The sequence below is a fragment of the Equus przewalskii genome, chromosome 25 (genome assembly GCF_037783145.1).
Source record: "Equus przewalskii isolate Varuska chromosome 25, EquPr2, whole genome shotgun sequence".
In the NCBI taxonomy this organism is placed as follows: domain Eukaryota; kingdom Metazoa; phylum Chordata; class Mammalia; order Perissodactyla; family Equidae; genus Equus; species Equus przewalskii.
In genome coordinates this window covers 43,467,012-43,490,244 of record NC_091855.1, presented here as the reverse complement: position 1 = coordinate 43,490,244, position 23,233 = coordinate 43,467,012, and the positions used below count along the sequence as shown (strand labels likewise).

General features: G+C 45.8%; 1 protein-coding gene across 1 annotated transcript; it reads right to left on the bottom strand.

The window, feature by feature from the left end:
• Positions 1 to 246: 246 nt before the first annotated feature.
• ZNF839 (zinc finger protein 839) lies at positions 247 to 22,026 on the bottom strand. Its single transcript, XM_008538584.2, has 8 exons — positions 21,692 to 22,026; positions 15,949 to 16,833; positions 8,401 to 8,634; positions 5,853 to 5,945; positions 4,940 to 5,089; positions 2,368 to 2,508; positions 2,085 to 2,214; positions 247 to 1,272 (listed from the first exon to the last, which is right to left on the bottom strand). Exons 1-8 carry the CDS (start codon positions 21,974 to 21,976, stop codon positions 377 to 379), a joined length of 2,814 nt encoding a protein of 937 aa, XP_008536806.2. The 5' UTR covers positions 21,977 to 22,026; the 3' UTR covers positions 247 to 376.
• Positions 22,027 to 23,233: the final 1,207 nt, after the last annotated feature.

Below are 23,233 nucleotides of genomic sequence, written 5' to 3'. Positions count from 1 at the left end.
TGGCTAGCATATCTATCTATTTTATTGAGCCCAGATATGGTGAAAAAGCAGCATATCACCGAGGAGAGAAGGGCATAGTTTTGGGGAGAAGGAAGCAGGGCAGACAGTCAGGAAATGGTGTAGTGGTATTAACTGTGATGCTCAAAAGCTTCTAAGGGTTAGCTGTATCAGAGGAATTCATTATCCCAGGTAACCTATCTGCCATTATCACGGTGAGTAAGATACAGAAAAAGGTAGACGGTGACGTAGAAAGACATTATTCTTTATAAATAGAACATTCGTGTCAGTATTCACATTAGAAAAATATACATTACTTGAAATAGACCTTCTTTGGATAAAATACATACAAATCTAGGACTGCGGTTCTGACTCCACTTCACTGTGATGGCTCTTCCTCCACGGTTTCTAGAGGAACCCCTTCTGGTGGGCCCGTCTGCAGGGCAGGCCCCTCTGCATCAGTCACTATGACAATGTCCTCCACCCCAGACACTATGGAACCTGGATGGGACAAGATAAGCCCGTCGGGAGTCTGAATAAATATCTGCTCCTGTCCCTGAGGCAACAACTCATGGCACCCGCTGGTAATTTCAAAAGCCATGGCTTCACCGACAGCAACAATGCTCTCCAGTTCTCTCTGGTCAGCATGCACCTCGGTCCCGCAAGGGAACTGATCCAAGTCCCCCGCATGGCTTCTGAGACCCCCTACAGTAGACAGCGATCCATCCTGGCTAGCCTGAGGCCCCGGCTCGGACACTACAGTACTGTAGGCACAGTCTATTGGAACAACGTCCATGGACAAAACTTTCTCCAGCGGAGTGGCTGCAACCTCCGTAAGCAGGACGTTGCCGGGGCTGGACTGTTGACTATTCAGGTGGGAGTCAGGCATCTCACAGAGGCTTCCTGCCTCAACTCTTCCAGACCCACCAGGCATCACGGATTCCCCTCCTCCAGCAGATATCAAGGTACTACAGTGACCCTGGTTCCTCAGGCTGTCCCCAGCGTTCTGGTCTGAAGAGTGTTCCTGAGCATTCTCTTCGGGGAATGCTGCCACCTGTTCCTGGGTCAGTATCCCAGGCTCTCCTAACTGAGTGCAAAGACCCGGCCCACTCACACCCTGATACAAGAGAGCAGGGTCTGCAGGCCCACTCCTAGCTTCTAGGGCTTTCAGCTGCTGCCCTGCATGGGCTATGCTTCCATGGTTAGGAGAAACTGGCATCGCATGGTTGTCTTCAGAAAGGTGAGAGGCATTCCCATTTACTTGAGAGGCAAGACCTAAACAGTTTGGAAGAACAAGAGGTCACACGTGTGCTGTGTTATGGCCTACTCACCGTACTCACTATCCAAAACAAGCTGTCCAAATTAATTTTCTTCCAAAAAAAAAATTTTAAAAACTCTCCTTGGTACTTGGGATTGGTACCTTCCAAGTAGGAATGAAGCTAAAAAAGGAAATATAGACTCGTTAGGCAAGGGGAGCTGTGTTCCAAACAGGTGTCAGGGAGTTTTCCTTGCTCTCATTGAATAAATTTGCCTTCCCCTACAGCAGAATTTAGTAGTATGTTCTAAAATGGAGAATGCCTCCTTAAATTGGAGGCCTTATGATCAGACTGGGTATCAAGCGGCCTTGATAAGATTTGAGAAAGTTGTGTAATTATTCTTAGCATGCCATACGTTCAGTGGCTAGGTGATAGGTTCCGGCTAGAGCCATAATAAAAGCCAGAATGTGTCTTGTTGTCAAATGTTAACTCGCAGCTGGCACTTAGAGCCAAGTCTCATGAAAACCAAGCCAGAGACATGGCGTGTTCTTGGGACCTGTCCCTGCTCTCAGGTCTGCTCAACTTCTCGGGACCCTCCTTGGAGCAATCCATTCACCAGCACGAGGTGGCTCTTCATTTCAATAAGGCACCTGAGAAAGCCTCAAAGACCTCAAGACTCATGGGGAATGAACATGGAATGATGGAACATTGGGAGGTTGGGACAAATCTCTTGAGAAACCAGAGGGCCCTCTTAAATGTGGCCCCAGGGACACCCAATCCTGAAGAGCAGGCCTCTGAGCCACAGGGCACACAGCACGAAGAGCGTTTTACCCTCACTGGCAGCTGGAGCACAAAAGGCCAGGTTCTGCTGGCCTCCACTGTCGGCAAAGGGCTCCACGGTGTCCTGGGGTGGAGTTTCTCTTCTGGTCCTTTTCACTGAGGCTGGCCCCTCTTCTGCAGTCTATGAAGAGAAGACCCCATCAGCTAAGACTAGGAAGAAATAGGCAAACTTGCACCTCTTCTCCCTGAAGGATAGTGTTGTGAATTGAAGTCAAACTGCAATAATTCAACATTGAACAGACAGTACCTGGCACCTCCTTCAAACCATGCCCACCTCATTTTCCCTCTTCTGTCGGCTAGCTTCCTCTAGCTCCTCCCCATCCGTCTCTTGGCTGGTGCACATGGCTGGAATGCAATCTGTGTGTATTTCCTTTTTCCTCAGGAATTCATCTGTAATTCCTAATGACTCAGCAACCTGAGAAGAAAGGGGCCAATAGACAAAAGCTTCACTCAAAACACACACGAGTTAGAAGCATAACTTATAGAACACATAAGAATTAAAGGACTGAGTGAATCTATGAAATCACTTTGTACAGTGATGGGCCATCTAAACAATAAGGAAAATGAAGATAAGTACTTGCATAAAGTTAGATGGAATAGCTGATAATAAAATAGATCATTATCAGAACCTGAAGGGTCTCTGTTAGCACAGTTTAGAAGAGGACACTAACAGTGTTTTTTAGGGAGCCAGCCCCAGGGCCAAGTGGTTAAGTTCACGTGCTCTGCTTCAGTGGCCCAGGGTTTCACCAGTTCAAATCCTGGGCGAGAACATGGCACTGCTCATCAGGCTATGCTGAGGCAGCATCCCACATGCCACAACTAGAAGGACCTACAACTAAAAATATACAACTATGTGCCGGGGGGCTTTGGGAGAAAAAGGAAAAATAAAATCTTAAAAAAAAAGTTTTAAAAAAAATCTGTAACACTCTTTAGTGCCAGCACACACTTAATAATGTTAGTCTGATATCAACGTAACTTTCTTGCCCATTGTTCCTCCTTTTTTGAATTTTCACTGGTACCTTCAGAAAAGTAACCCTGCCTATTCCAGAACCAGATCTCCTTTCCCAGTTGGTGGAAAGGGCAGGGGTGTGAGAGCCTGAGAGCCAGCTGGACCCCGGCTTCTCTGCTCACCACCTGGGTGACCTTGGCAGCCATCTATCTCCCGAGCCTCAGTTTCTTTCTCACATGAGGGAGACCACAGCCACCTTGAAGGGATTTTGTGAAGATGAGATTAGATTCCATGTGAAAGGCCTGTGTAGAGCAGCAGATGTAGGTCATTACTGACAGATATCGTCATTTATACAGGACATCATGAAGAGAACACACAGAGCGTGGGGGTGGGGCAGGAAGGGAGGGCAGCAGATCTGGGTTAGAGTACAGAATGGGGGCAGCAAGTTTGGCGCCTACCAACCTGACAGTGTCCCTTGCAAACTGAGCCACTGTCCTTGCTCCTAAGAGGCTGTGGCACAGCCTGAGCTGCCTACAAAGACAGGTCCCAGTGGGCATGCACAGTGTTCATACACATCCAGTCCACTTCATGACAGGATGATGCTCACACTTGTTTAACTTAAAGTTTAAAAAACGTACCAGTGACTACTTCCAACTGGGGCATCTATATGAGGCTTAGCAAAAAATCCATTATATTTTTACAACAGGTAATTTAAGAAAATAAAATATAAAAGTTTATTAGGTTATATTAATTATTGAATTCGGATAAAACTAATGATGATGACCCAAAAAACCCCCCAAAAATCAAGAACAAAATATCCCATGTATTGGGGCTGGCCCTGTAGCCAAGTGGTTAAGTTTGCATGCTCTGCTACAGTGGCCAAGGGTTCCCCAGTTCAGATCCTGGGCACAGACCTACACACCACTCACTGAGCCATGCTGTGGCAGCATCCCACATAGAAGAACTAGAATGACGTACAACTAGGATATACAACTATGTACTGGGGCTTTGGAGAGACAAAAAAAATCCCATGTATTATATTATAGTGTGGATTAAGACTTCTTGCTACAGAAGTAACATACTCCGTAAAATGCTAATCTTTCTAATAACAGATAGCCAGATCCATCATCAGTTTAATAAAATGTTAAGAGCAGTTAAAGGCAACACAGTCCAAGTATACTTCTTTGTTGTACGAGTAATTTTTCTTAATATACAAGGTACTATTTAAAACCATGACACTGTGGGAGCCAGGGAGGACAATCCATTCAGTGCTCTCCTTTCACAGAGGAGGAGGCTGAGACCCAGGGGGCACAGGGACTTTACTGGAGTCAGTGAGATGCTCACCGGCCCGGGCGGTGGGGATGAGGGTCAGAGTCTCCAGGCTGGGCACAGTGAGAGGCCCCTGAATGACCTGACCATGTGGCGCATGCCATGCCCAGCAAAGGGTTTTATCCAAAATAAGTAAAATCACATCAGTTCAAAACGTATTTTTACCAAGAACTCAATATACCTAAAGGCAATTTGATGATGATATTGAAATGAGAATTTTTTCAAAGCAACCACAAACAATAACTATTGATCCCTGTGTAACCTATCCCCAAAAACCTACGTAAAGAAGAAAACAACACACCCTCTTAACTGTGGTATTAGCTGTGACCAAGAGTGAGTGGGAGGATTTTGATGTTTCTAATTTTCGTTGTCTTATCTGCATTTCTGCGTTTCCTAAACAAGCATTTATTGCTTTTATATTAAGAAAAAAATTTTTCACTTGATGAGAAAAAGAGGTAAAAAGAAGTTGACTATGAAGATATCATTACTAAAAAATCCTCCCTTTTAAATGAACAGCCTTCTTTTGGCTAACTCTAAGAGCAAAACTTTTTCCATGTGAGATTATTACCTTATCGTTTTTTATTTCCAGGGGCTCCTGAGAACATGGACTAGAACTACGGAGGTAATCTTGACACATTTTCTTCACCATTCTATGTAACTCTTCAAATTCCTTATACACGGCTGGGAAAAAAGGCTTTGCTAGATGACCTGTTTCAACCTGAGTAAAGATAAAGATGACAAAAATGTTTGAACCTGAGGCAATGATAGGGGAAACACGGAAAGATACTTAAAGGAGAGAAGGATACAACTTCCTCAAGTCTACAGGGGCCTGTCAAAGTGGCAGATGTTTCCTTCGCTCCCCAGTAAGAGCCTACACGTACACAGCGCTGTGCTCGGGGAGACACCAGAATGGGCCTGGGGAGAAGCAGAGCAGACAACAAACTGCCCCCAGGGTGAGAGCCACGAGAGGACCGTGGCTGGGGGAGCAGGTCAGGAAGGCAGAAAGGCCCTGAGGAAGGGCGTGCTCCCAGAGCCTACAGATGGGAAGAGGGCCAGGCCTTCACTCTTCTGGGCAGCCGTGCTGGCGCCGCCTGGAAATGGGCACAGGTGGCCTAGGCTGCATGTCAGAACAGGCTCGTCAGGAAGCAGAGCCCAGAGTGGAAGAGGCCAGCGAGGACAGGTGGGCGCCAGGGAGAAAGGTGAAAAGGGCTGTGGGCTGACCGTGGTTTGCTGCTACCACTTTTGCACCTCCCATGCAAAGTTAAATTAAAACAGTGAAGGCAGTCCATGAGCAGCCTGCGTGAGAGCCCTGGCCATGCAGGCACCGGCCCCTCTGCCAGGCACCCGGGCAGCAGCAGCAGACTCCCTGTCCTGGAGGAAGGAAACGATTCCAAACGACCTGACTCTAAAATAGGTATGAAGGATGCCTTTCTAAACAACTTCAGGTCACCCTTCACTTGTTTAGACACACTAAGACTCACCTTCATCAGAAGAAATTCGTACACGGTCACAACCTGAGCCAGGTGAGGCAGAGCCAACTCCACTAGATCGTCCCGGTCACACTGGTGGAGAAACTACCAGAAGAAAGCGTATGACATCTTTGAAAGCCCCACAAGAACTTTCTAGTAGCCAACAAGTTCGTGCAACAAAGAACATAAAAGACAGAAAGTTCCCAAAAATCCCAGATTAAGGAGCTCTAAACTATATACATTCTGCTTTATTAAATATCTCACTTGTTCACTCATTAGCAAAGTACTACGATCAATTCTGGATTTATAGTCTGACTCCCTGTGACAGCACTGTGCGCAGGGTGCCAGGCCCCGCGTAAGGACACAGCGATGGGGAAATGAGTTCCTTCCTCTCTAGGTCTCCCCAACAGTGCCAGAGTCAGAACTGCAGACAAGCCCTGAGGCAGCCTATGGTCAGGAGACCACTGCTAAAGTACATGCAGGAGAAGACAGATGAGGACCCAAGTGACAACAGGGGTGGGTGGGTGTGTGGGGAAGGAGAGATGTAGGGAGGGCACAGTCCTCAGGACATGGGGAGGAGTGAGTAAAGGGGAAAGAGGAGTCATGGATACCTCTGGGCTCCCAGCTGAGCACCCAGGCAGATCCCTGACAAGGTAGGAGTGGTACAGGAAGCCAGCTTGTGGGCTCTGCTAGGACATGGAAGCTGATGGGTTTACAGGACACACAGGTGGGGATGTTTGAAATCAGAGCTCCGAACTCAGTAGAGGTCTGAACAGGAAGTAAAGATGTGGGAGTCAGCACAGGGAAGATGGTTTGAGAAGCCAGAAGGATGGTTGAGGTCACCCAGGGAGGCAATTAACGTAGGGGGGAAAGCTGAGAAGTCTTAGAGACAGAAAGTCTTATGAGGCTCAGGGAGGTCACAAGCTTTAGGCTTTGGAAGATCAATCAATTAGGAGCTGCAAAGGACTGGAAGGGGGTTCAGAGGAGAGCCACAGACAGTCATAAAACAGTCAGAAAAGCCAAAGGAAAACCTTCTCATTTGGAAGAAAAAATGTTTAATTATGACTTTCAAAAGCCCTTAGAGAAAAATGACCAGCTCGTTTCCAGTACTCCAGGAGCTGTGGGAGGTTGGAATGTGGGATATTATCTCACATGACCTGGCCTAAGTTCTGCGCAAGCGTCACAACAGCTGGCAGGGTGTTTCCTCAATTCTCAGCTTCACATTCACGTCCGCCTGGCAGTTCTTTTGCCAACTGGTTTGGCTGTCATCTTTCCCCAGAGCGGGGGCCATGTCTATCTTGTGCACACTGTCCCCTCCACACCCAGGACAGGGCCTGATACCTGATGGGCATCCAGTTAATGTGTAAAATTAATGCCCATTTCTGGGGGGATTCTCATCTCTAATTGTTGACAGCAGTCCTCAATTCCCTGTGTGACGGACATGGCATTGTAAATCAAGTTGATGGTATCATCACGTTAGAGTCGCAGGTGCACAGAGCTGATGGCGCCTCACTGATCTCAGAAGCCCTATCACATGCTCCTACATAGTAGACAGCAAACATCCTGGATTCGAATTCTGGATCTGCCAGCTCTCTGTGGTGGAGTGACCTTGTGCACGTTATATAGCCTCTCTGAGTTTCAGGTTCCTCATCTATTAAGTCGAGATAATCAAGGAATGAAGTGTAAGTGGAACTTAGCACAGAGGCACAGGGGTTAGTGTAGCTGAGTCACCATGCAGAAAGTACTCAATAGATGGTGGCTATTTTGAATGTTAATGAATGAATCAAATCAAGGACGACCTTACCTCCTACTCCTAAAAATCAGTCATCCAGGATTCATCAACAAGCCCCAACGGGAGTAAAGCTAATTCATATCAGGGTTTAAATTTCCTGCTAGAACACGTAACCTTATGAAGCATTCTAGGAAAACCACTTCCCCTCTGAAAACCACTCCTTCCCCTTGTGTGTAGGAGTTTGGAGGCCCTGAGCCCCCTGATGGCCACTCTTTTCAGGACCAGTTGTCTCACTTATCTTGTGCTCGCTCTTGCTATGTTTCACTTATTTTCGTTGTTATTCACCTGGCCATTACCAGGAAAATAAATACATCCTAGCCAAAGACAATTTGGATAAGTTTAGGGTTCCACTTTTCCAAGTCAATTCCATTAAATTCACTAAGCCTACTGTCAATGATTGGAATGGGGACTTCAGGGTTCAAAACCTGAAATGTGCTTTTGTACCTTGAAACTTTTTACCAAAAAAATAGAAAACCATTTCTGTTGTTTTCTAAACTGCTTCCATGAAAACACAGGTTATAATTATTCCAAAGCTTCTAAAGGTGAGCAGCTCTGCTATACCTAAGGCCTTCTGGTCATTTCAAACAGGGAAACCTAGGAATTCTTCAGATAATACTCTCCTTGAATTTATTATATACTTCATCCCATTATATTTCAGGTGAACTATTGAGTCAATCTGGGTATTTGGGTTCAGAAACTTAACAGTGAATTGCCACATATCATGCCAAAGAAACAGGTTTCAAGAACAGGGTTCTAAAAGTGACGCACCTCCTTGAGCCTGGCTCTCCTCCTCGCCGTGCTCTGCACACCTGCTGCACCAGTTCCCATGCGCGGGTGAGCCGCTCTGCTCTGCTCGGCGACAGCAGTGCTGGACTCTGCAGGGGGGATGGAGTAGCCACTTTTTCTAGGTCCTGGATGTCTCTCTGATCCCAAAAGGGCTGAATAATTTCCATTTTCTGGTTCAGACACCAAGGCCTCTTCAACTTCTACAGACTGACCATTCTAGACAGTGTTGCACACCCAAAACAAAAATAAAATAATTATGCTTTATATACCCTAATGAAAACCTTAAGGCAGGAAAATCTCAAGTCAAAAGCAAGGAACTTGCTAAATTATTCTTCTTTGCCTAATGAAGACACATTAACTATAATCAATGCACTTTAAACTTTCCCAACAAAGTACCCCTTTTTTTTAATTTAATTTATTTATGGGTTTTTTTTTTTTTTGAGGAAGATTAGCCCTGAGCTAACTGCTGCCAATCCTCCTCGTTTTTGCTGAGGAAGGCTGGCCCTGAGCTAACATCCGTGCCCATCTTCCTCTACTTTATATGTGGGACGCCTACCACAGCATGGTGTGCCATGTGGTGCCATGTCCGCACCCAGGATCTGAACCGGTGAACCCCAGGCCGCCAAAGCGGAACATGTGAACTTACCCGCTGCGCCACCAGGCTGGCCCCAAAGCACCCCTTTAAAACACCAGATGGGGCTGGCCCCGTGGCCGAGTGGTTAAGTTCACGCGCTCTGCTGCAGGTGGCCCAGTGTTTCGTTGGTTCGAATCCTGGGTGTGGACATGGCACTGCTCATCAAACCACGCTGAGGCAGCATCCCACATGCCACAACTAGAAGGACCCACAACCAAGAATATACAACTATGTACCAGGGGGCTTTGGGGAGAAAAAGGAAAAAACAAAATCTTTAAAAAAAAAAAACACCACCAGATGAATAAGGCAAGTCAGTAAATCTGGGCTGACAAACCATAACCCTGGGGTGCTGCCCAAAATGAAACAAGAAATTTCTCTGACATCACTGTCATATTAAAAATTGACCTGGGAGTGACATCAGCATCATGGCAGAGTAAGCGCTCCCCTTAGTCTTTCCCCACTAAAACACAAGGAAAATGACATTCATAAACCAACAGAGGACATTCACACAACAGACATCTGAGGGATCCACACAGCCATACTTCTGAAAGTTTGGGTACTGGATTCCCCCAAGAGGGAGTTGAAGGAGGTACGTGGATCTCCTCTCCCTCCACAGTGCAGGGATGTTTTTGCTCTGAGTTGCCTCCCAGCCCACAGGAACGCTCCACACTGAGGCAGCTAAGCAATGGCGGGGGCACCCTCACCAAGACGAGTAGCCCAGGCAGGCAGCCAGTGAGTGCAGAGTGCGAGGGCAGCCGGAAGGAAGGTGTCCCCTCGCCCCCATCAGCACAGCCAGTCGGCCAGGGCAGGAGATGCCCGCCAGAGTGCCTGCGCCCATGTGTGTAAAGTAGCAGCAGCCAGAAGCAGAGAGCCCTATCCGCACAGCTTCCAGGATGGGCACAACTGCCAGGGGGCGTGGGTGTGCTCAGAAAACAGAACTCCTGCCCCCCTCAGTGGTGGCTGGTGGAATTTGCGACCAGATACTACCACTACATAATCTTAAACTACACCTTACAGAACTAGAGAAAGAACAAAGCCCAAAGTCAGCAAAGAAGGGAAAAAATAAAACTTAGAGCAGAAATAACTGAACTAGAAACCAAAAAAACAGTAGAAAGGATCAGTGAAACTAAGAGCTGGTTCTTTCAGAAGATAAACAAAATTGACAGACCCTTAGGCAGACTCACTAAGAAAAAAAAAGAGAGAAGGCGCAAATAAATAAAATTAGAAATGAAAGAGGAGAAATTACAATGGATACCACAGAAATACAAAAGATTATAAGAGAACACTATGAAAAACTATACGCCAACAAATTGGACAACCTAGAAGAAATGGATAAGTTCTTAGACTCATACAACCTCCCAAAAATGAATCTAGAAGAAATAGAAAATCTGAATAGACCAATGACAAGTAGAGATTGAAACAGTAATTAAAGACCTCCCAAAATAAAAGTCCACCACCAGATGGCTTCTTTGGAGAATTCTTTTTTTTTTTTTTCTATTGAATTAATGACAGGTTACAATCTTGTGAAATTTCAGTTGTACATTATTGTTTGTCAGTCGTGTTGTAGGTGCACCTCTTTGGAGAATTCTACCAAACATTCAAAGAAGATTTAATAACTATCCTTCTGAAACTATTCCAAAAAATTGAAGACGATGGAACAATTCCTAACTCATTCTACGAGGCCAACATCACTCTGATACCAAAACCAGACAAGGACAACACAAAGAAGGAAAATTACAGGCCAGTACTGCTGATGAACATAAATGTAAAAATCCTCAACAAAATTTTGGCAAACTGGGGCCGGCCCGGTGGTGCAGCAGTTAAGTGCGTAAGTTCCACTTCAGCGCCCCAGGGTTTGCCAGTTCGGATCCCAGGTGCGGACATGGCACCACTGCTTGGCGCACCATCCTGTGGTAGGCGTCCCATGTATAAAGTAGAGGAAGATGGGCACAGATGTTAGCTCAGGGCCAGTCTTCCTCAGCGAAAAGAGGAGGATTGGCAGCAGTTAGCTCAGGGCTAATCTTCCTCAAAAAAAAGAATTAAAAAAAATTTTGGCAAACTGATACAATATTACATTAAAAGGATCATATACCACAATCAAGTGAGATTTACACCAGGGATGCAGGGATGGTTCAACATCTGCAAATCAATCAGTGTGATACACCACGTTAATAAAATGATAAATAAAAACCACGTGATCATCTCAATAGATGCAGAGAAAACATTTGACAAGATCCAGCATCCATTTATGATAAAAAATCTCACAATGGGTATAGAAGGAAAGTATCTCAACATAATAAAGGCCATATATGATAAACACAAAGCCAACATCATACTCAGCGGGGAAAAACTGAAAGCCATCCCTCTGAGAACAGGAACAAGACAAGGGTGCTCACTCTCACCACTCTTATTCAACATAGTACTGGAGGTTTTGGCCAGAGCAATTAGGCAAGAAAAAGAAATAAAAGGTATCCAAATTGGCAAAGAAGAAGTGAAACTCATGCTGTTTGCAGATGACATGATTTTCTATATAGAAAATCCTAAGGAATCCATTGGAAAACTATTAGAAATAATCAACAACTACAGCAAAGTTGCCGGGTACAAAATCAACTTACAAAAACCAGTTGCATTTCTATACTGTAATAATGAACTAACAGAAAGAGAACTCAAGAATACAAAACCATTTACAATCACAAGAAAAAGAATAAAATATCTAGGAATAAATTTAACCAAGGAGGTGAAAGACCTATACAATGAAACTATAAGACATTATTGAAAGAAATCAAGGATGACATAAAAATGGAAAGATATTCCATGTACACGGATTGGAAGAATAAACATAGTTAAAATGTCCATATTACCTAAACAATCTACAGGTTCAATGCAATCCTAATCAGAATCCCAATGACATTCTTCATGGAAATAGAACAAAGAATCCTAAAATTCATATGAGGCAACAAAAGACCCCAAATAGCTAAAGCAATCCTGAGAAAAAACGAACAAAGCTGGAAGCATCGCAATCCCTCTCTTCAAAATATACTACAAAGCTACAGTAATCAAAACCCCGTGGTCCTGGTACAAAAACAGATGCACAGATCAATAGAACAGAACTGAAAGCCCAGAAATAAAACCACACATCTACAGACTGCTAATCTTCAACAAAGAAGCCAAGAACATACAATGGAGAAAAGAAAATCTCTTCAGTAAACGGTGTTGGGAAAACTGGACAGCCACATGCAAAAGAATGAAAGTAGACCATTATCTTACACCATGCACAAAAATTAACTCAAAATGGATTAAAGACTTGCAGGTAATATGTGAAGCCATAAAACTTCTGGAAGAAAATACAGGCAACACAATCTGTGACATTGGTCTTAGAGGGATCTTTTTGAATACCATGTCTACTCGGACATGAGAAACAAAAGAAAAAATAAACAAATGGGACTACATCAGACTAAAAAGCTTCTGCAAGGCAAAGGAAACCAGGAACAAAAGGAAAAGACAACCCAGCAATTGGGAGAAAATATTTGCAAATCATATATCCAACAAGGAGCTAATCTCCAAAATATATAAAGAATTCACACAACTCAAACAAAAAAGCAACCAACCCGATCAAATGAGCAGAGGATATGAACAGACATTTTTCCAAAGAAGATATACAGATGGCTAACAGGCACATGAAAAGATATTCAATATCACTAATCATTAGGGAAATGCAAATCAAAACTACAATGAGATATCATCTTACACTCGTTAGAATGGCGATAATTAACAAGACAAAAAAATAAATGTTGGAGAGGATGTGGAGAAAGGGGAACCGTCATACACGGCTGGTGGGAATGCAAACTGGTGCAGCCACTGTGGAAAACAGCACGGAGATTTCTCAAAAAATTAAAAATACAAATACTATATGATCCAGCTATCTCACTACTGCGTATTTATCCAAAGAACTTGAAATCAACAATTCAAAGAGACTCATGCACCCCCATGTTCATTGCAGCACTATTGATAATAGCCAAGATGTGGAAGCAACCCAAGTGCCCATCGACTGATCAATGGATAGAAAAGATGTGGTCTGTATATACAACAGAATACTACTCAGCCATAAAAAAAAGACAAAATCGTCCCATTTGCAAAAAGATGGATGGACCTTGAGGGTATTATGTCAAGCAAAACAAGCCAGACAGAGAAAGACAAACACCACATGATTTTACTCATATGTAGAAGATAAACAAATACATGGACAAAGATAACAGATTAGTGGTTACCAGAGAGGAAGGGGGTTAGGGAGTGGGCATAAGGCGTAAAGGGGCACATATATGATGACTGACAAATAATAATGTACAACTTAAATTTCACAGTGTTATAAACCATTATGACCTCAATAAAATAATTAAATATATATATTTCTTAATAAAGATTTTTAAAAATTGACCTGAATTTTGTTAATTCATAACTTTCCCATGACTTTTGAAAAGTTTTATTTTTATTGGATATATTTCAAATACCATAAAATTTACTCTTTGAAAATATACAATTCAGTAGATTTTAGTAGTATATCCAAAAGTTGCGTAACCATCACCACTATCTAATTCCAGAACATTTTCATCACCCCAAAAATAAACCCTGGACCCATTAGCATCACTCATTCCTCCCTCCCACCAGGCCCTAGAAGCCACTAACCTAATTTCTGTCTCCATAGATTTGCATGGCTTTTTGAAGAGAATTCTGGATCTGACATTGTCTAGTTATTTCCTTATTCCCTGCCAATTCTCTCATTTGAAAAGAGGAATAAGAAGAAGAAAATAGGAATAATAATAATAAAACAATAATATAACAATCTCCCAGGACTGTTGGAAGGTTAAATGAACTAATACAAGGAAAACGAGCACAAAACATGTCTTCTTAACTCTTAAAGAATTTTCCCTTCAAATCTTCATTACAATGGAAGCTTCAAGAGGAATGCCAGGTCTATCTGTGGCTTTATACCATGTGGCCCTCTACAGCATACTCGGGAAAGGAGGGGAGAGACACGGATCTGCATGTCCCTCTAACCCAGCGGTCCGAGGGAGCTAGCCCCAGGAACCCACAGCCTCACAGGCAATCTGGACAGCCACCATTCCCAAGGCCAGGTGCCTATAATCAGGAAGTCAAATATTTAGAAGTTGCTTTTGCTCTGGTGTAGGATTTCATTATTGAAAGACACAGAAAGTGCCAGTTAGCCTGGTCATCCTGACACAGTCGCAAGTGTGCCTCCTGTCCCTTGGAATTACTAAAAATGCCCTTTCACTCTCAAAATGTCCTGGTTTAGACGATAAACTACCTGTCACCCTGGTCCTACTACAACTTAAGAAAAGTAGACAGGTTTCTCAAAAGTTAGGGTTTTACCAGCTGTGAGAGGCGCAGAACCTCCTCTAAGAGGCAGCCGGGTCTAGAGCATGGGCTTTGACATCAGAAGACCTGGGGCTAATTCCCAGCCTGGACGGAGTCCTAGATGTGCCTCAACAGGGATGCTCATCATCCCTTCTGAGCCCCAAGTGTCTCATCTCAGGCAGAAACTCTTGCACCCGCTTTTCAGGGCTCTCACAGGATTGAGGAAATGTATGTGAGGCTCCTGCCCAAAGCAGGCATGCAATAAACGGTGTTACTATTATTGAAGCTAAAGCTACAGAGCGAGATATTTTTGAACCCTAACACAGGGTTGTCCCATGGTTCTAGCACTTGACCTCAGTACAGATCTCCTGGGCCCAGACAGTGTCTGTTCGGGTCCCAAGGAGCTGATCTGTAAGCCAAAGCTGCTGCCAGCCTCACCCCTCCTTCAGGAACCCCAGTCAGACGGCAGTGAACGAGGTGGCCAGAGCAGGTAGGCACTCGGTTTTCAACACCTTCCAAGTCACTAAAGTCAAAAACTCCCATCAAGTAGTCATATGGATTCCAATGCTGGCTTCTCTATTTAACATTTGAAAAACTACAAATTAACATAAATATAACTACCTAGTCGGAAGCACAGACACAAATAACAGCCAATGAAAGTCAAAGGAAAAGGAAGAAGGGAGGTTGAAGCAAAGTGTGATGAAGGCAACCCCAGGGCCTGCCGTGGGTTAAAGTCATCCAGCTGATGTTCTTAAAATAAAATAATTGTACAGGGCACACAAATGCACACGACACATTCAGTAACTTAAAATTTCAGTCAATAAATCTTGACATGGTGATGCAAACTCAAACTGACTTATATCTGCTTTGTTTGATTGCAAGTTTTAGAAGAGGCAAGCGAGGAGGAAGACGCCAAGCAGTGTATTAAAGCTGACACTCCAGGGCCAGCCCTGTGGCTGAGTGGTTAAGTTCGCGCACTCCGTTTCAGTGGCCCAGGGTTTTGCTGGTTCAAATCCTGGGGGCAGACATGCCACCGCTCATCAAGCCATGCTGAGGTGGCATCCCACATGCCACAACTAGAAGGACCCACAACTAAAAATATACAACTATGTACTGGGGGGCTTTGGGGAGAAAAAGGAAAAATAAGATCTTTAAAAAAAAAAAAAATCTGACACTCCAGGAAGCAGCCTTGTGGACCGCTATCCCCCATTTGGACCTTTCCCAAGATCTGCTGCTACCGCAGAATCAGCTGAGTGCTCTGCGATTAGTTCTACTGACCAAATCTAAAGAACTGGCAGCTGCCATTGAACACATTCAGTAAAGCATCGTACACCAGACAGAAAACACACATCTCCTCGCTTATCTGGCAGCAGTGCAGACAATGGCAGGGGAGCTTGGATCCCCCATTATGATGATTCTGTTTCTGCTTGAGCCTTTGCCTGAAGCCCCATCAGACACCATAAAGATTAATTTAAGGATGATGGGGCAGGAATAAGGACACTGTCACGAGACAGAAACATTACCTGCAGGCCACCCCGTGCTGACCGGGCCCCTTCCTCACTTAGAAGAGCTGGCGTGGACAGCTCCAGGGACGCCAGGCTAGTGGTCCTGCTCTCCTCGCGGCCCTGGATCATGTTCCCATTGGCTTTCTCAGACAGCAACATCTCAGGTTCCAGCTGGCCATGGCCAGGATTGAGTTTAAAATGCCGGGCCAGTCCTCCCTTTCCTATGTATGATTTTTCACATGTCTGACACTTAAAAGTTTTGGGCCTCAGAGAGCAGCTCGACAAGTCAAAGAGCGCCTGCTTTTCCCTCTGGTCTTCATCTTCTTCCACACTCAGTTCTGAATAATCATCAGAATCTGATGGGTGACCGTCAGCCAAATCCTCTGTTTTTATGAATTTATAATCTTTAGCTTTATACTTGGGAGGTCGAGATATCCGTCCAGAACGTGTTTTCACTTTTAAAGATTTTTTTAGTTTCTCAGTGTGTTTTGTATGAAAGTTGGAAATAAATAAATTTGCTGAACTGGTGGAAACAGATGTTATTGCTGGTGGGTCAGAGGCTGAGGAAGGGGCCAACGTGGTGCCCTGTCCACTCAGAGCCTTGGGGGCCATGACTCTCCTCGTAGGGCCTGGCCGGAGGGCCGGGAGTGGTCTCTGTACAAACACCTGAACAGGAGGCTGAGGTGAGTGACTCAGGAAACATGGCTGTGGCCCGGTGCTCAGGAGGGGCTGTGATCTGAGCATTTGAGGACTGGCGATGCTGAGCCCCAATACGCTGGAGTGCCTTCTGAGTGGCTGGCTCAGCCTGGCTGTCCTGGGCTGGATGGTGGCCAGTGGGGGCATCGGCCTTTCCTGACCTTTTGTTTCTCCAGATGTTACCTTGACACAAATGGCTTCTAATTGCTTAAACACAGAAAGAGAAAAGAAGTATTATGCTATTAACATTTCTGCAATTTTACTCTCATCTTAAATCCACTATCAACATTCTTTTTCTAAATTATAAAATACATCTTACGCACAAAAAAGTCTATACAATGTTCTGTACTGTTTACAGCAGTGTTTCTCAACCTTTCTGACCAGACCACAGTGATGTATTTTATATCACATCCATATGCGAGTGTGGAAAATTTGCATATATAAATAAAATTAAAAGTTCATGAAACTACTAAGCATTCCTACATAAATACCTTCTGGTAATATCTATTCTACATCGCTTTTTAAAAAATACTAGTCACAATCCACTAAATTGATCTCATGACCCATTAAGAAATATCCTTCTTTATAGTTTTACCATATGTATATTTGGAGTTCCCAGTACTCTAAATTGGATTCAATTCAATATGTGGGCCCATTTTTTAATGAAATTCTGGAAGCCAAAAAAGCCATAGAGAACAATGTAACCCAGGTCCCTACCACTCACCTTAAGACATCCACTACCAGGACGCATGAACCCTCCGCTTTCTCCCAGTGTGCATGCACTTTTCTTTGCCCTATCCTGAATCTGCTGTTTATCGTTCTCACACGTTTTTTATATTACATATGTAGATATCTCTAAAAATATATAGTTCACTTTTGACATGTTCTTAACATTTCTATGAGTGAATATCATCTCCTGCAACTTAGTGGGGCTTTTTTGGGTTTCTTTACTTCCTATCTTGCTTGTGAAATAGATCCATTTTGAGATGTGTAGCTCTTGGGGGCTCATTTTCTCTGCGGTATGAGAACAACATTCTCCTGTTGATGGACAGGTGGTCTCCAAATCTACGCTCTTACGGTCTGCTCTGAACCTTCATGGATGTGTGTGTATACGTATGTTTCTCCAGGGCACATACCTAAGGGCTGCATATATTGAACAACAGTTTTTTTTTAACACCTAACAAAATTTTAAATGCATGTGCTTTTTGACCTAGCAATTCCACTTCTTGGAATCCATAAGAAATACAGGCATAGGCACAAAGATGTGTGTCTAGAAGGTTCAAAGCAGCACCATCTGTAACAACAAAGCACCCACCAAACAGAAGGGCTGCTGGCAACAACGCTCCACAAATAGCTACTGAGCAGTGACCATGTGCCAGAGACAATGTCAGAGGTGTTAGGGATACATACAGCTGTCATGGGCTCAGGGAACGGACAAGGTTCTTGCCTTCACAGAGCAGAAATAATGAGCATCTTTCTCCAAGGAAAAAAGAAAGACAAACTTCATTATCCAGAACAGGCTTTCTCAACCTCAGCACAACTGACATTTTGGATTAACAATACTTTATTGTGGCAGCTGTCCTGTGCACTGTAGGATGTTGAACAGCATTCCTGCCTCTACCTACTAGATGCCACTAGCGCCCCCCAAGTTGTGACAATCAAAAATGTCTCCAGACTGCCAAAATCGCTGCCAGCTGATAACCCCTGATTTGGGGCCACCAACAGGCCCTCTTTAGACTCAACCCTCTACCAAGTGGAAGGCCAATAAAAACCTCCCCCAGGACAGAATGCAAACCCTCACTGAAATCAAGCTGGAGTCTGTATGAATGTAAATGGAGTCTGCATGTGTGTTACACACCTAATACAAGTAGCAGAGACAATTCAACACATTGCTTTATGAGGAAGTGTACAGGACTGGTGCCAGCGTCCCATGAGTTGCCAATTCCTGGGCTACTTGTGAATCAAATGACAATTAAATTTACTTTGCACATCTTTTAAGAATTGTTTCTGTTTTAGGGGTCTGGCCCAAGGCTGAGTGGTTAAGTTCTTAAACTCTGCTTTGGTGGCCTAGGGTTTCATCGGTTCGGATCCTGGGCACAGACCTAGCACCACTCATCAGGCCATGCTGAGGCGGCATCCCACACAGCACAACTAGAAGGACCTGCAACTAGAATATACAACTATGTACTGGGGGCCTTTGGGGAGAAGGAAAAAAAAAAAAAAGACTGGCAACAGATGTTAGCTCAGATGCCAATCTTTAAAAAAAAAAAAAGAATTGTATTGGTTTCATTTTACTACCAGTCACTTAGGATGTTTTTCTAAGCTCTTGGGATATTTCCAGATAATGCCATTACACACATGCACACCAAATCCTATTGTTTTAGGATTACCACAGTGGCAAAACTTGTCTAATTTTTTAATCTGCTATCCAGACTAGTTTACCATGCAAGTATTATACTTGATACTTTTTTATATTTATTTTCATTCAGCAAACTTCTACTAAGTATCTCTGTATTATGCTTGATACTTCCATATATGTTTATTTCACTCAGCAAACTTTTACTAAGCATCTCTGGGTGCCAATGTATAAAGGTAAGCCAAGTCCCAGCCTCAGCCTTCCGGAGGAGCGTGGTTTGCCCTGCCCTGCCTCAGTCACCTGCAGACCTGCTGAGTCAGGATCTCCTGCCCCCAAATCTGTACTTCCAAAAGCTCCGCTTGAAGATTCTGAAGGCAGACCAGGTTCCCTAAAGAACGCAGGCAGGAAAACAATGACACCACGGTACAACAGGTGCAATAAGAGAGGCAGGAGGTGTGAACAGCACAGAGATGCTAGGCTTCCCAGAAGAGGTGGTCTCTGTGGGGGGGCCTTGAAAGCTGAGTAGAACTTTTGCCAGGTGGAAAAAGTATTCTAGGTGTAAGGAAAAACATGTGTGAATGCACAGATGCATGAAAAAGGGCACGGTGTGAAGGAGGAGACTGGAAATGTTTCTGTGGGGCAGGAGCAAAGAGGATGTGGAGAGACAGGAGCCAAAATCTGACCGGTGGGAGAGAGTGTCCACTTGGTCTGTCTTCTGATCCACACCACTCTCCACAGAGAACAAGGCCTGGGTTCTCCAAATGCACACCCCACTCTACCCCCTTCTTATGTATTTTCAACTCTGACCCACCTTTCCAAATCTAGTTCAGAAGCCACCTCTTTAACAAAGTTGTTTCTGATCCCCTCAGCCAGAAATAACCTCTCCCTTTCTCCAAATGCATTTAGCTCTTTATCTGTATCTCTAGTTTTCTGACCTTGACTAGAAGTTCTCTGAGTCATGTTTTGCCTCCTCGGTTAGATCATAACCTCCATAGGGGCAAGGTACCCATCAGGTTTACTTCTATGGCCTCCACGGCACAGCTGGGGCTCAAAGAGTATTAGCTGAATAGACCACAAAATTACATTCTTGTGACTGCAGGTAGAATTTATATCATCTGAAATAGATTAGCTACTGAGTACAATCATGCTGCCTAATTCTGATTAAGTTTGCTTTCATTTTAGGGAAAATGTCATTTTTGGACTCTCCTAAGTTGCCACACTAAACCGAAAAAACTGTGGCCACATTCAACAGGCCCTGGAGTGCAGCCACACTTGGAGGACCCTGGTGAAGTGACTCAACCCTACCAAGCCTGTTCCTCATCTGTAAAATGCTGATACAAAGACTTTTGTGTGGCTGCTGAGAACTAAGCAGCCCAGCACACCGCTGGGCATGGAGTGGAGGCTCTGCAAACGGCAGTCACCCCCATCCTTCTGACTTCACAGACTTGAAGTGCACAGTTGTGCATCGCTTATGCAGCAGGCATTTGTTTCTTCAACAGATTATGAGCCAGAAAGTTCATCCAACAAGCCATTCCTCCTGCAAACAAGGAAACCAAAGCCCAAAGAGATTGAGCTACCCAAGGTCACGCCTCTAGGCAGTATGGTGTTTGGGCAGAATCATACTCGTCTTCTCAAACTTTAGTGAGACAACCAACTGGGTACAACTCTAAGCAGCCAAAATCACTGAGTTAAAAAAACAAAAACAAAAAACAGTGAAAATTGTTGATTCTATTGTCTTTCTATTTCTTCTAATGGAAGAAGCATCTCTATGGCAATTTAGGAGAAGCATCATCTCATTTACAACCCAAGTGCTGAAAGAGGATGTGATTTTACAGGTGATGTGAAGGACCTCTGGCTTCAGGTGCTACACTGGACCCCCTGGGCTTGGACGACCATGTTCTAGTTCCAACTTCCCTAGCAGCCAAGAGCTGTGTGACCCGGGAGATAATGCCACCGAGAAAGGATGTTTTGTGGTACACAAAGTGCTTTCACATATTTCATTGATTGAGTGTGTGTCAGGCACTGGGCTGGGCACGGGGGTTAGGAATCCACGCACCACCACTTAGGGTGGTAGTCCTGCATCAAACTACTATAATGTACTTAATTCTGTCCTTAGTCCGGGCCGTGGCACTTGCAGCACTTTCCACCTGAAAAGTTCTCTACGTTGGGTCCTTTTAATCCGTTCAGGTCTCAGCTCTAGCGTCAGGCCTAAAAAGCACTCCTCTACAGCGGCCCCTTGTCACTGGCAGAACCTGCCTTATGTTCTTGTTCATTGACTGTGTTCAGGGTTGCACCACCTGCACCTAAGGCAGCGCCTGGAACACAGTACGTGCCCAATGAACGCGGGAGGAATGGACAAAAGCCCGTAAGGGGAGCTAGGCGGCACGGAGGAGCCCTGGGCAGGCCTGTGAAGGCAGACAAGGCATCGGGACGTCCGGGGCAGAGGGCCCAGCGTGGGCAACGGTTCCTAGAGCGCGGCGACTCGGAGGAGCTGAAAACGCCGGGGCGGTGACAGGTGGGGGTGCCCTGCCGTCCCTATGGAGCTGAGTGTGGGGACGCCCTGAGTTTCAACGCGGGCGGATCCTGGCCTCTCCCGCCAGGCAGCTCCAAGGCCGAAAAGCTGAAGCGGGGGCGCGGCCCCGGCCTGCCGCCGCGAGGCCTAGGCTCCCGCGGGGCCTCGGTTTCCCCACGCCCCTCCCGGCGCCTCACCTTGGGCGGCAGCAGGCGCTGCGGGCGCGGGGGCCCGGCGCTGGGGCCCCGTTGCAGGGCTGCCTGCTGGGCCGCGTCCCGCAGCCGCCGCGCCGCGTCCTGCAGCACGAAGGGCGGCGGCGGCTCGGCGGGCGGCTGCGCCTTCGTCACCTGCTCCAGCACCCGCCGCAGCTGCTCGGGGCCCAGCGGGGCCACGCGCGCGGCGCTGCCGATCTGGCCCGGGGGAGCCCGGCCGCCGCCGCCGCCCTCGCTGCCGTCCTCAGCCTCCGGCTCCGCGTCCGCCATGGCGGCCGAGACGGGGACTCGAACCCGGGGCGCCGAGCGACGGCGGCTCAAATGTGCGTCACCTGGGAAAGGGGCGGCTACGAGTGCCCCGCAGGCCAAGACACCTCGGAAGGCGACCGCACCTGACCAAGCAGGTCGATGGGCGGGGCCTGAGCTGGCTCCGCCCGCCGCCTCTTCGCCCACGACAGAATCCGCCAGGCGAGAGAACGGGCGTTATTTTCTTATTGCTTGCGGCGGACGCATTTAACTTCCAGATCTCACCTCCTCCAGGAGCTGTCCAGGATCTCCCAGGCGGAGGTCTTCTGGGTTCCAGAGCCCCTGGCCTGACATCATACTATCCAAATATTGTCAACGTCCTGTGCATCAGAATCCCCTGAGGATTCTTTCTGCACGTGTAGGTGCCTGGGCCCCACCTCCAGACCTTCCCGCTTAATAGATCTGGGAGTGGATTCAAAGTGTGCATTTATAACAAGTGTGCTCCCCAGCCCCCAAATTGCTCCCATGTCGACCCCCCACCCCCACCCACTCACCCAGACTAGTCGCACCTTGAGAGTCGAGACGATATTTTACTCATTCAGCGCTCAGCACAGGCCCCGCCCCCCGCCCCCCCCCCCCCCCCAGTGTGCACGCTAGGGGAATGAATGGATGGCTGCATATGAATGAATGAACGACCGAATGAGCGATGGAAGGAACCAACCTACCCCTCTTCACATTTCAGTCCCCAGCTCTGCCGCCCCCTCTTTTTCAGCACAACCTTTCCTAATCCCCCCGCCTCTATACTCCCCTCGCTCCGTGTGTCTTGTAGCTGCCGGTGTGTGCACCTGTCTCAGCTCCCCTCCCCAAGGAGGGCAGTAGGGCCACTGGTCAACAAAGACTTATTAAGCGCCTGTTGGGTGACAAGAGATGTCACATATTGAGGTGTATGGGGTACTATTCCGGTTCAAAACTGATTCAACTTGAACTAAAAAGCCTGACTTAAGGCCTATCAAAGATACATTGTACATCTGCTTAACCATCAAAGTAAAGAATGCGCTCTCTCAAAACAAGACTGCATACTTCCCCTCCTGTGCTGTCTTAGTAATGCCTTATTGGTAATACCCAGATTAGTCCCTTTCCTGACATCAGGATCATGTTGACCTGCTAATTTGCAACTGAACACCTCTTTGGAACTTTGATGAAAATGTATCCTGGAATGTTTAATGTGTGTTCTTTGTTCTAAAAAGATATAAGACTGTACTGAAAACCACGCTTCTCCAG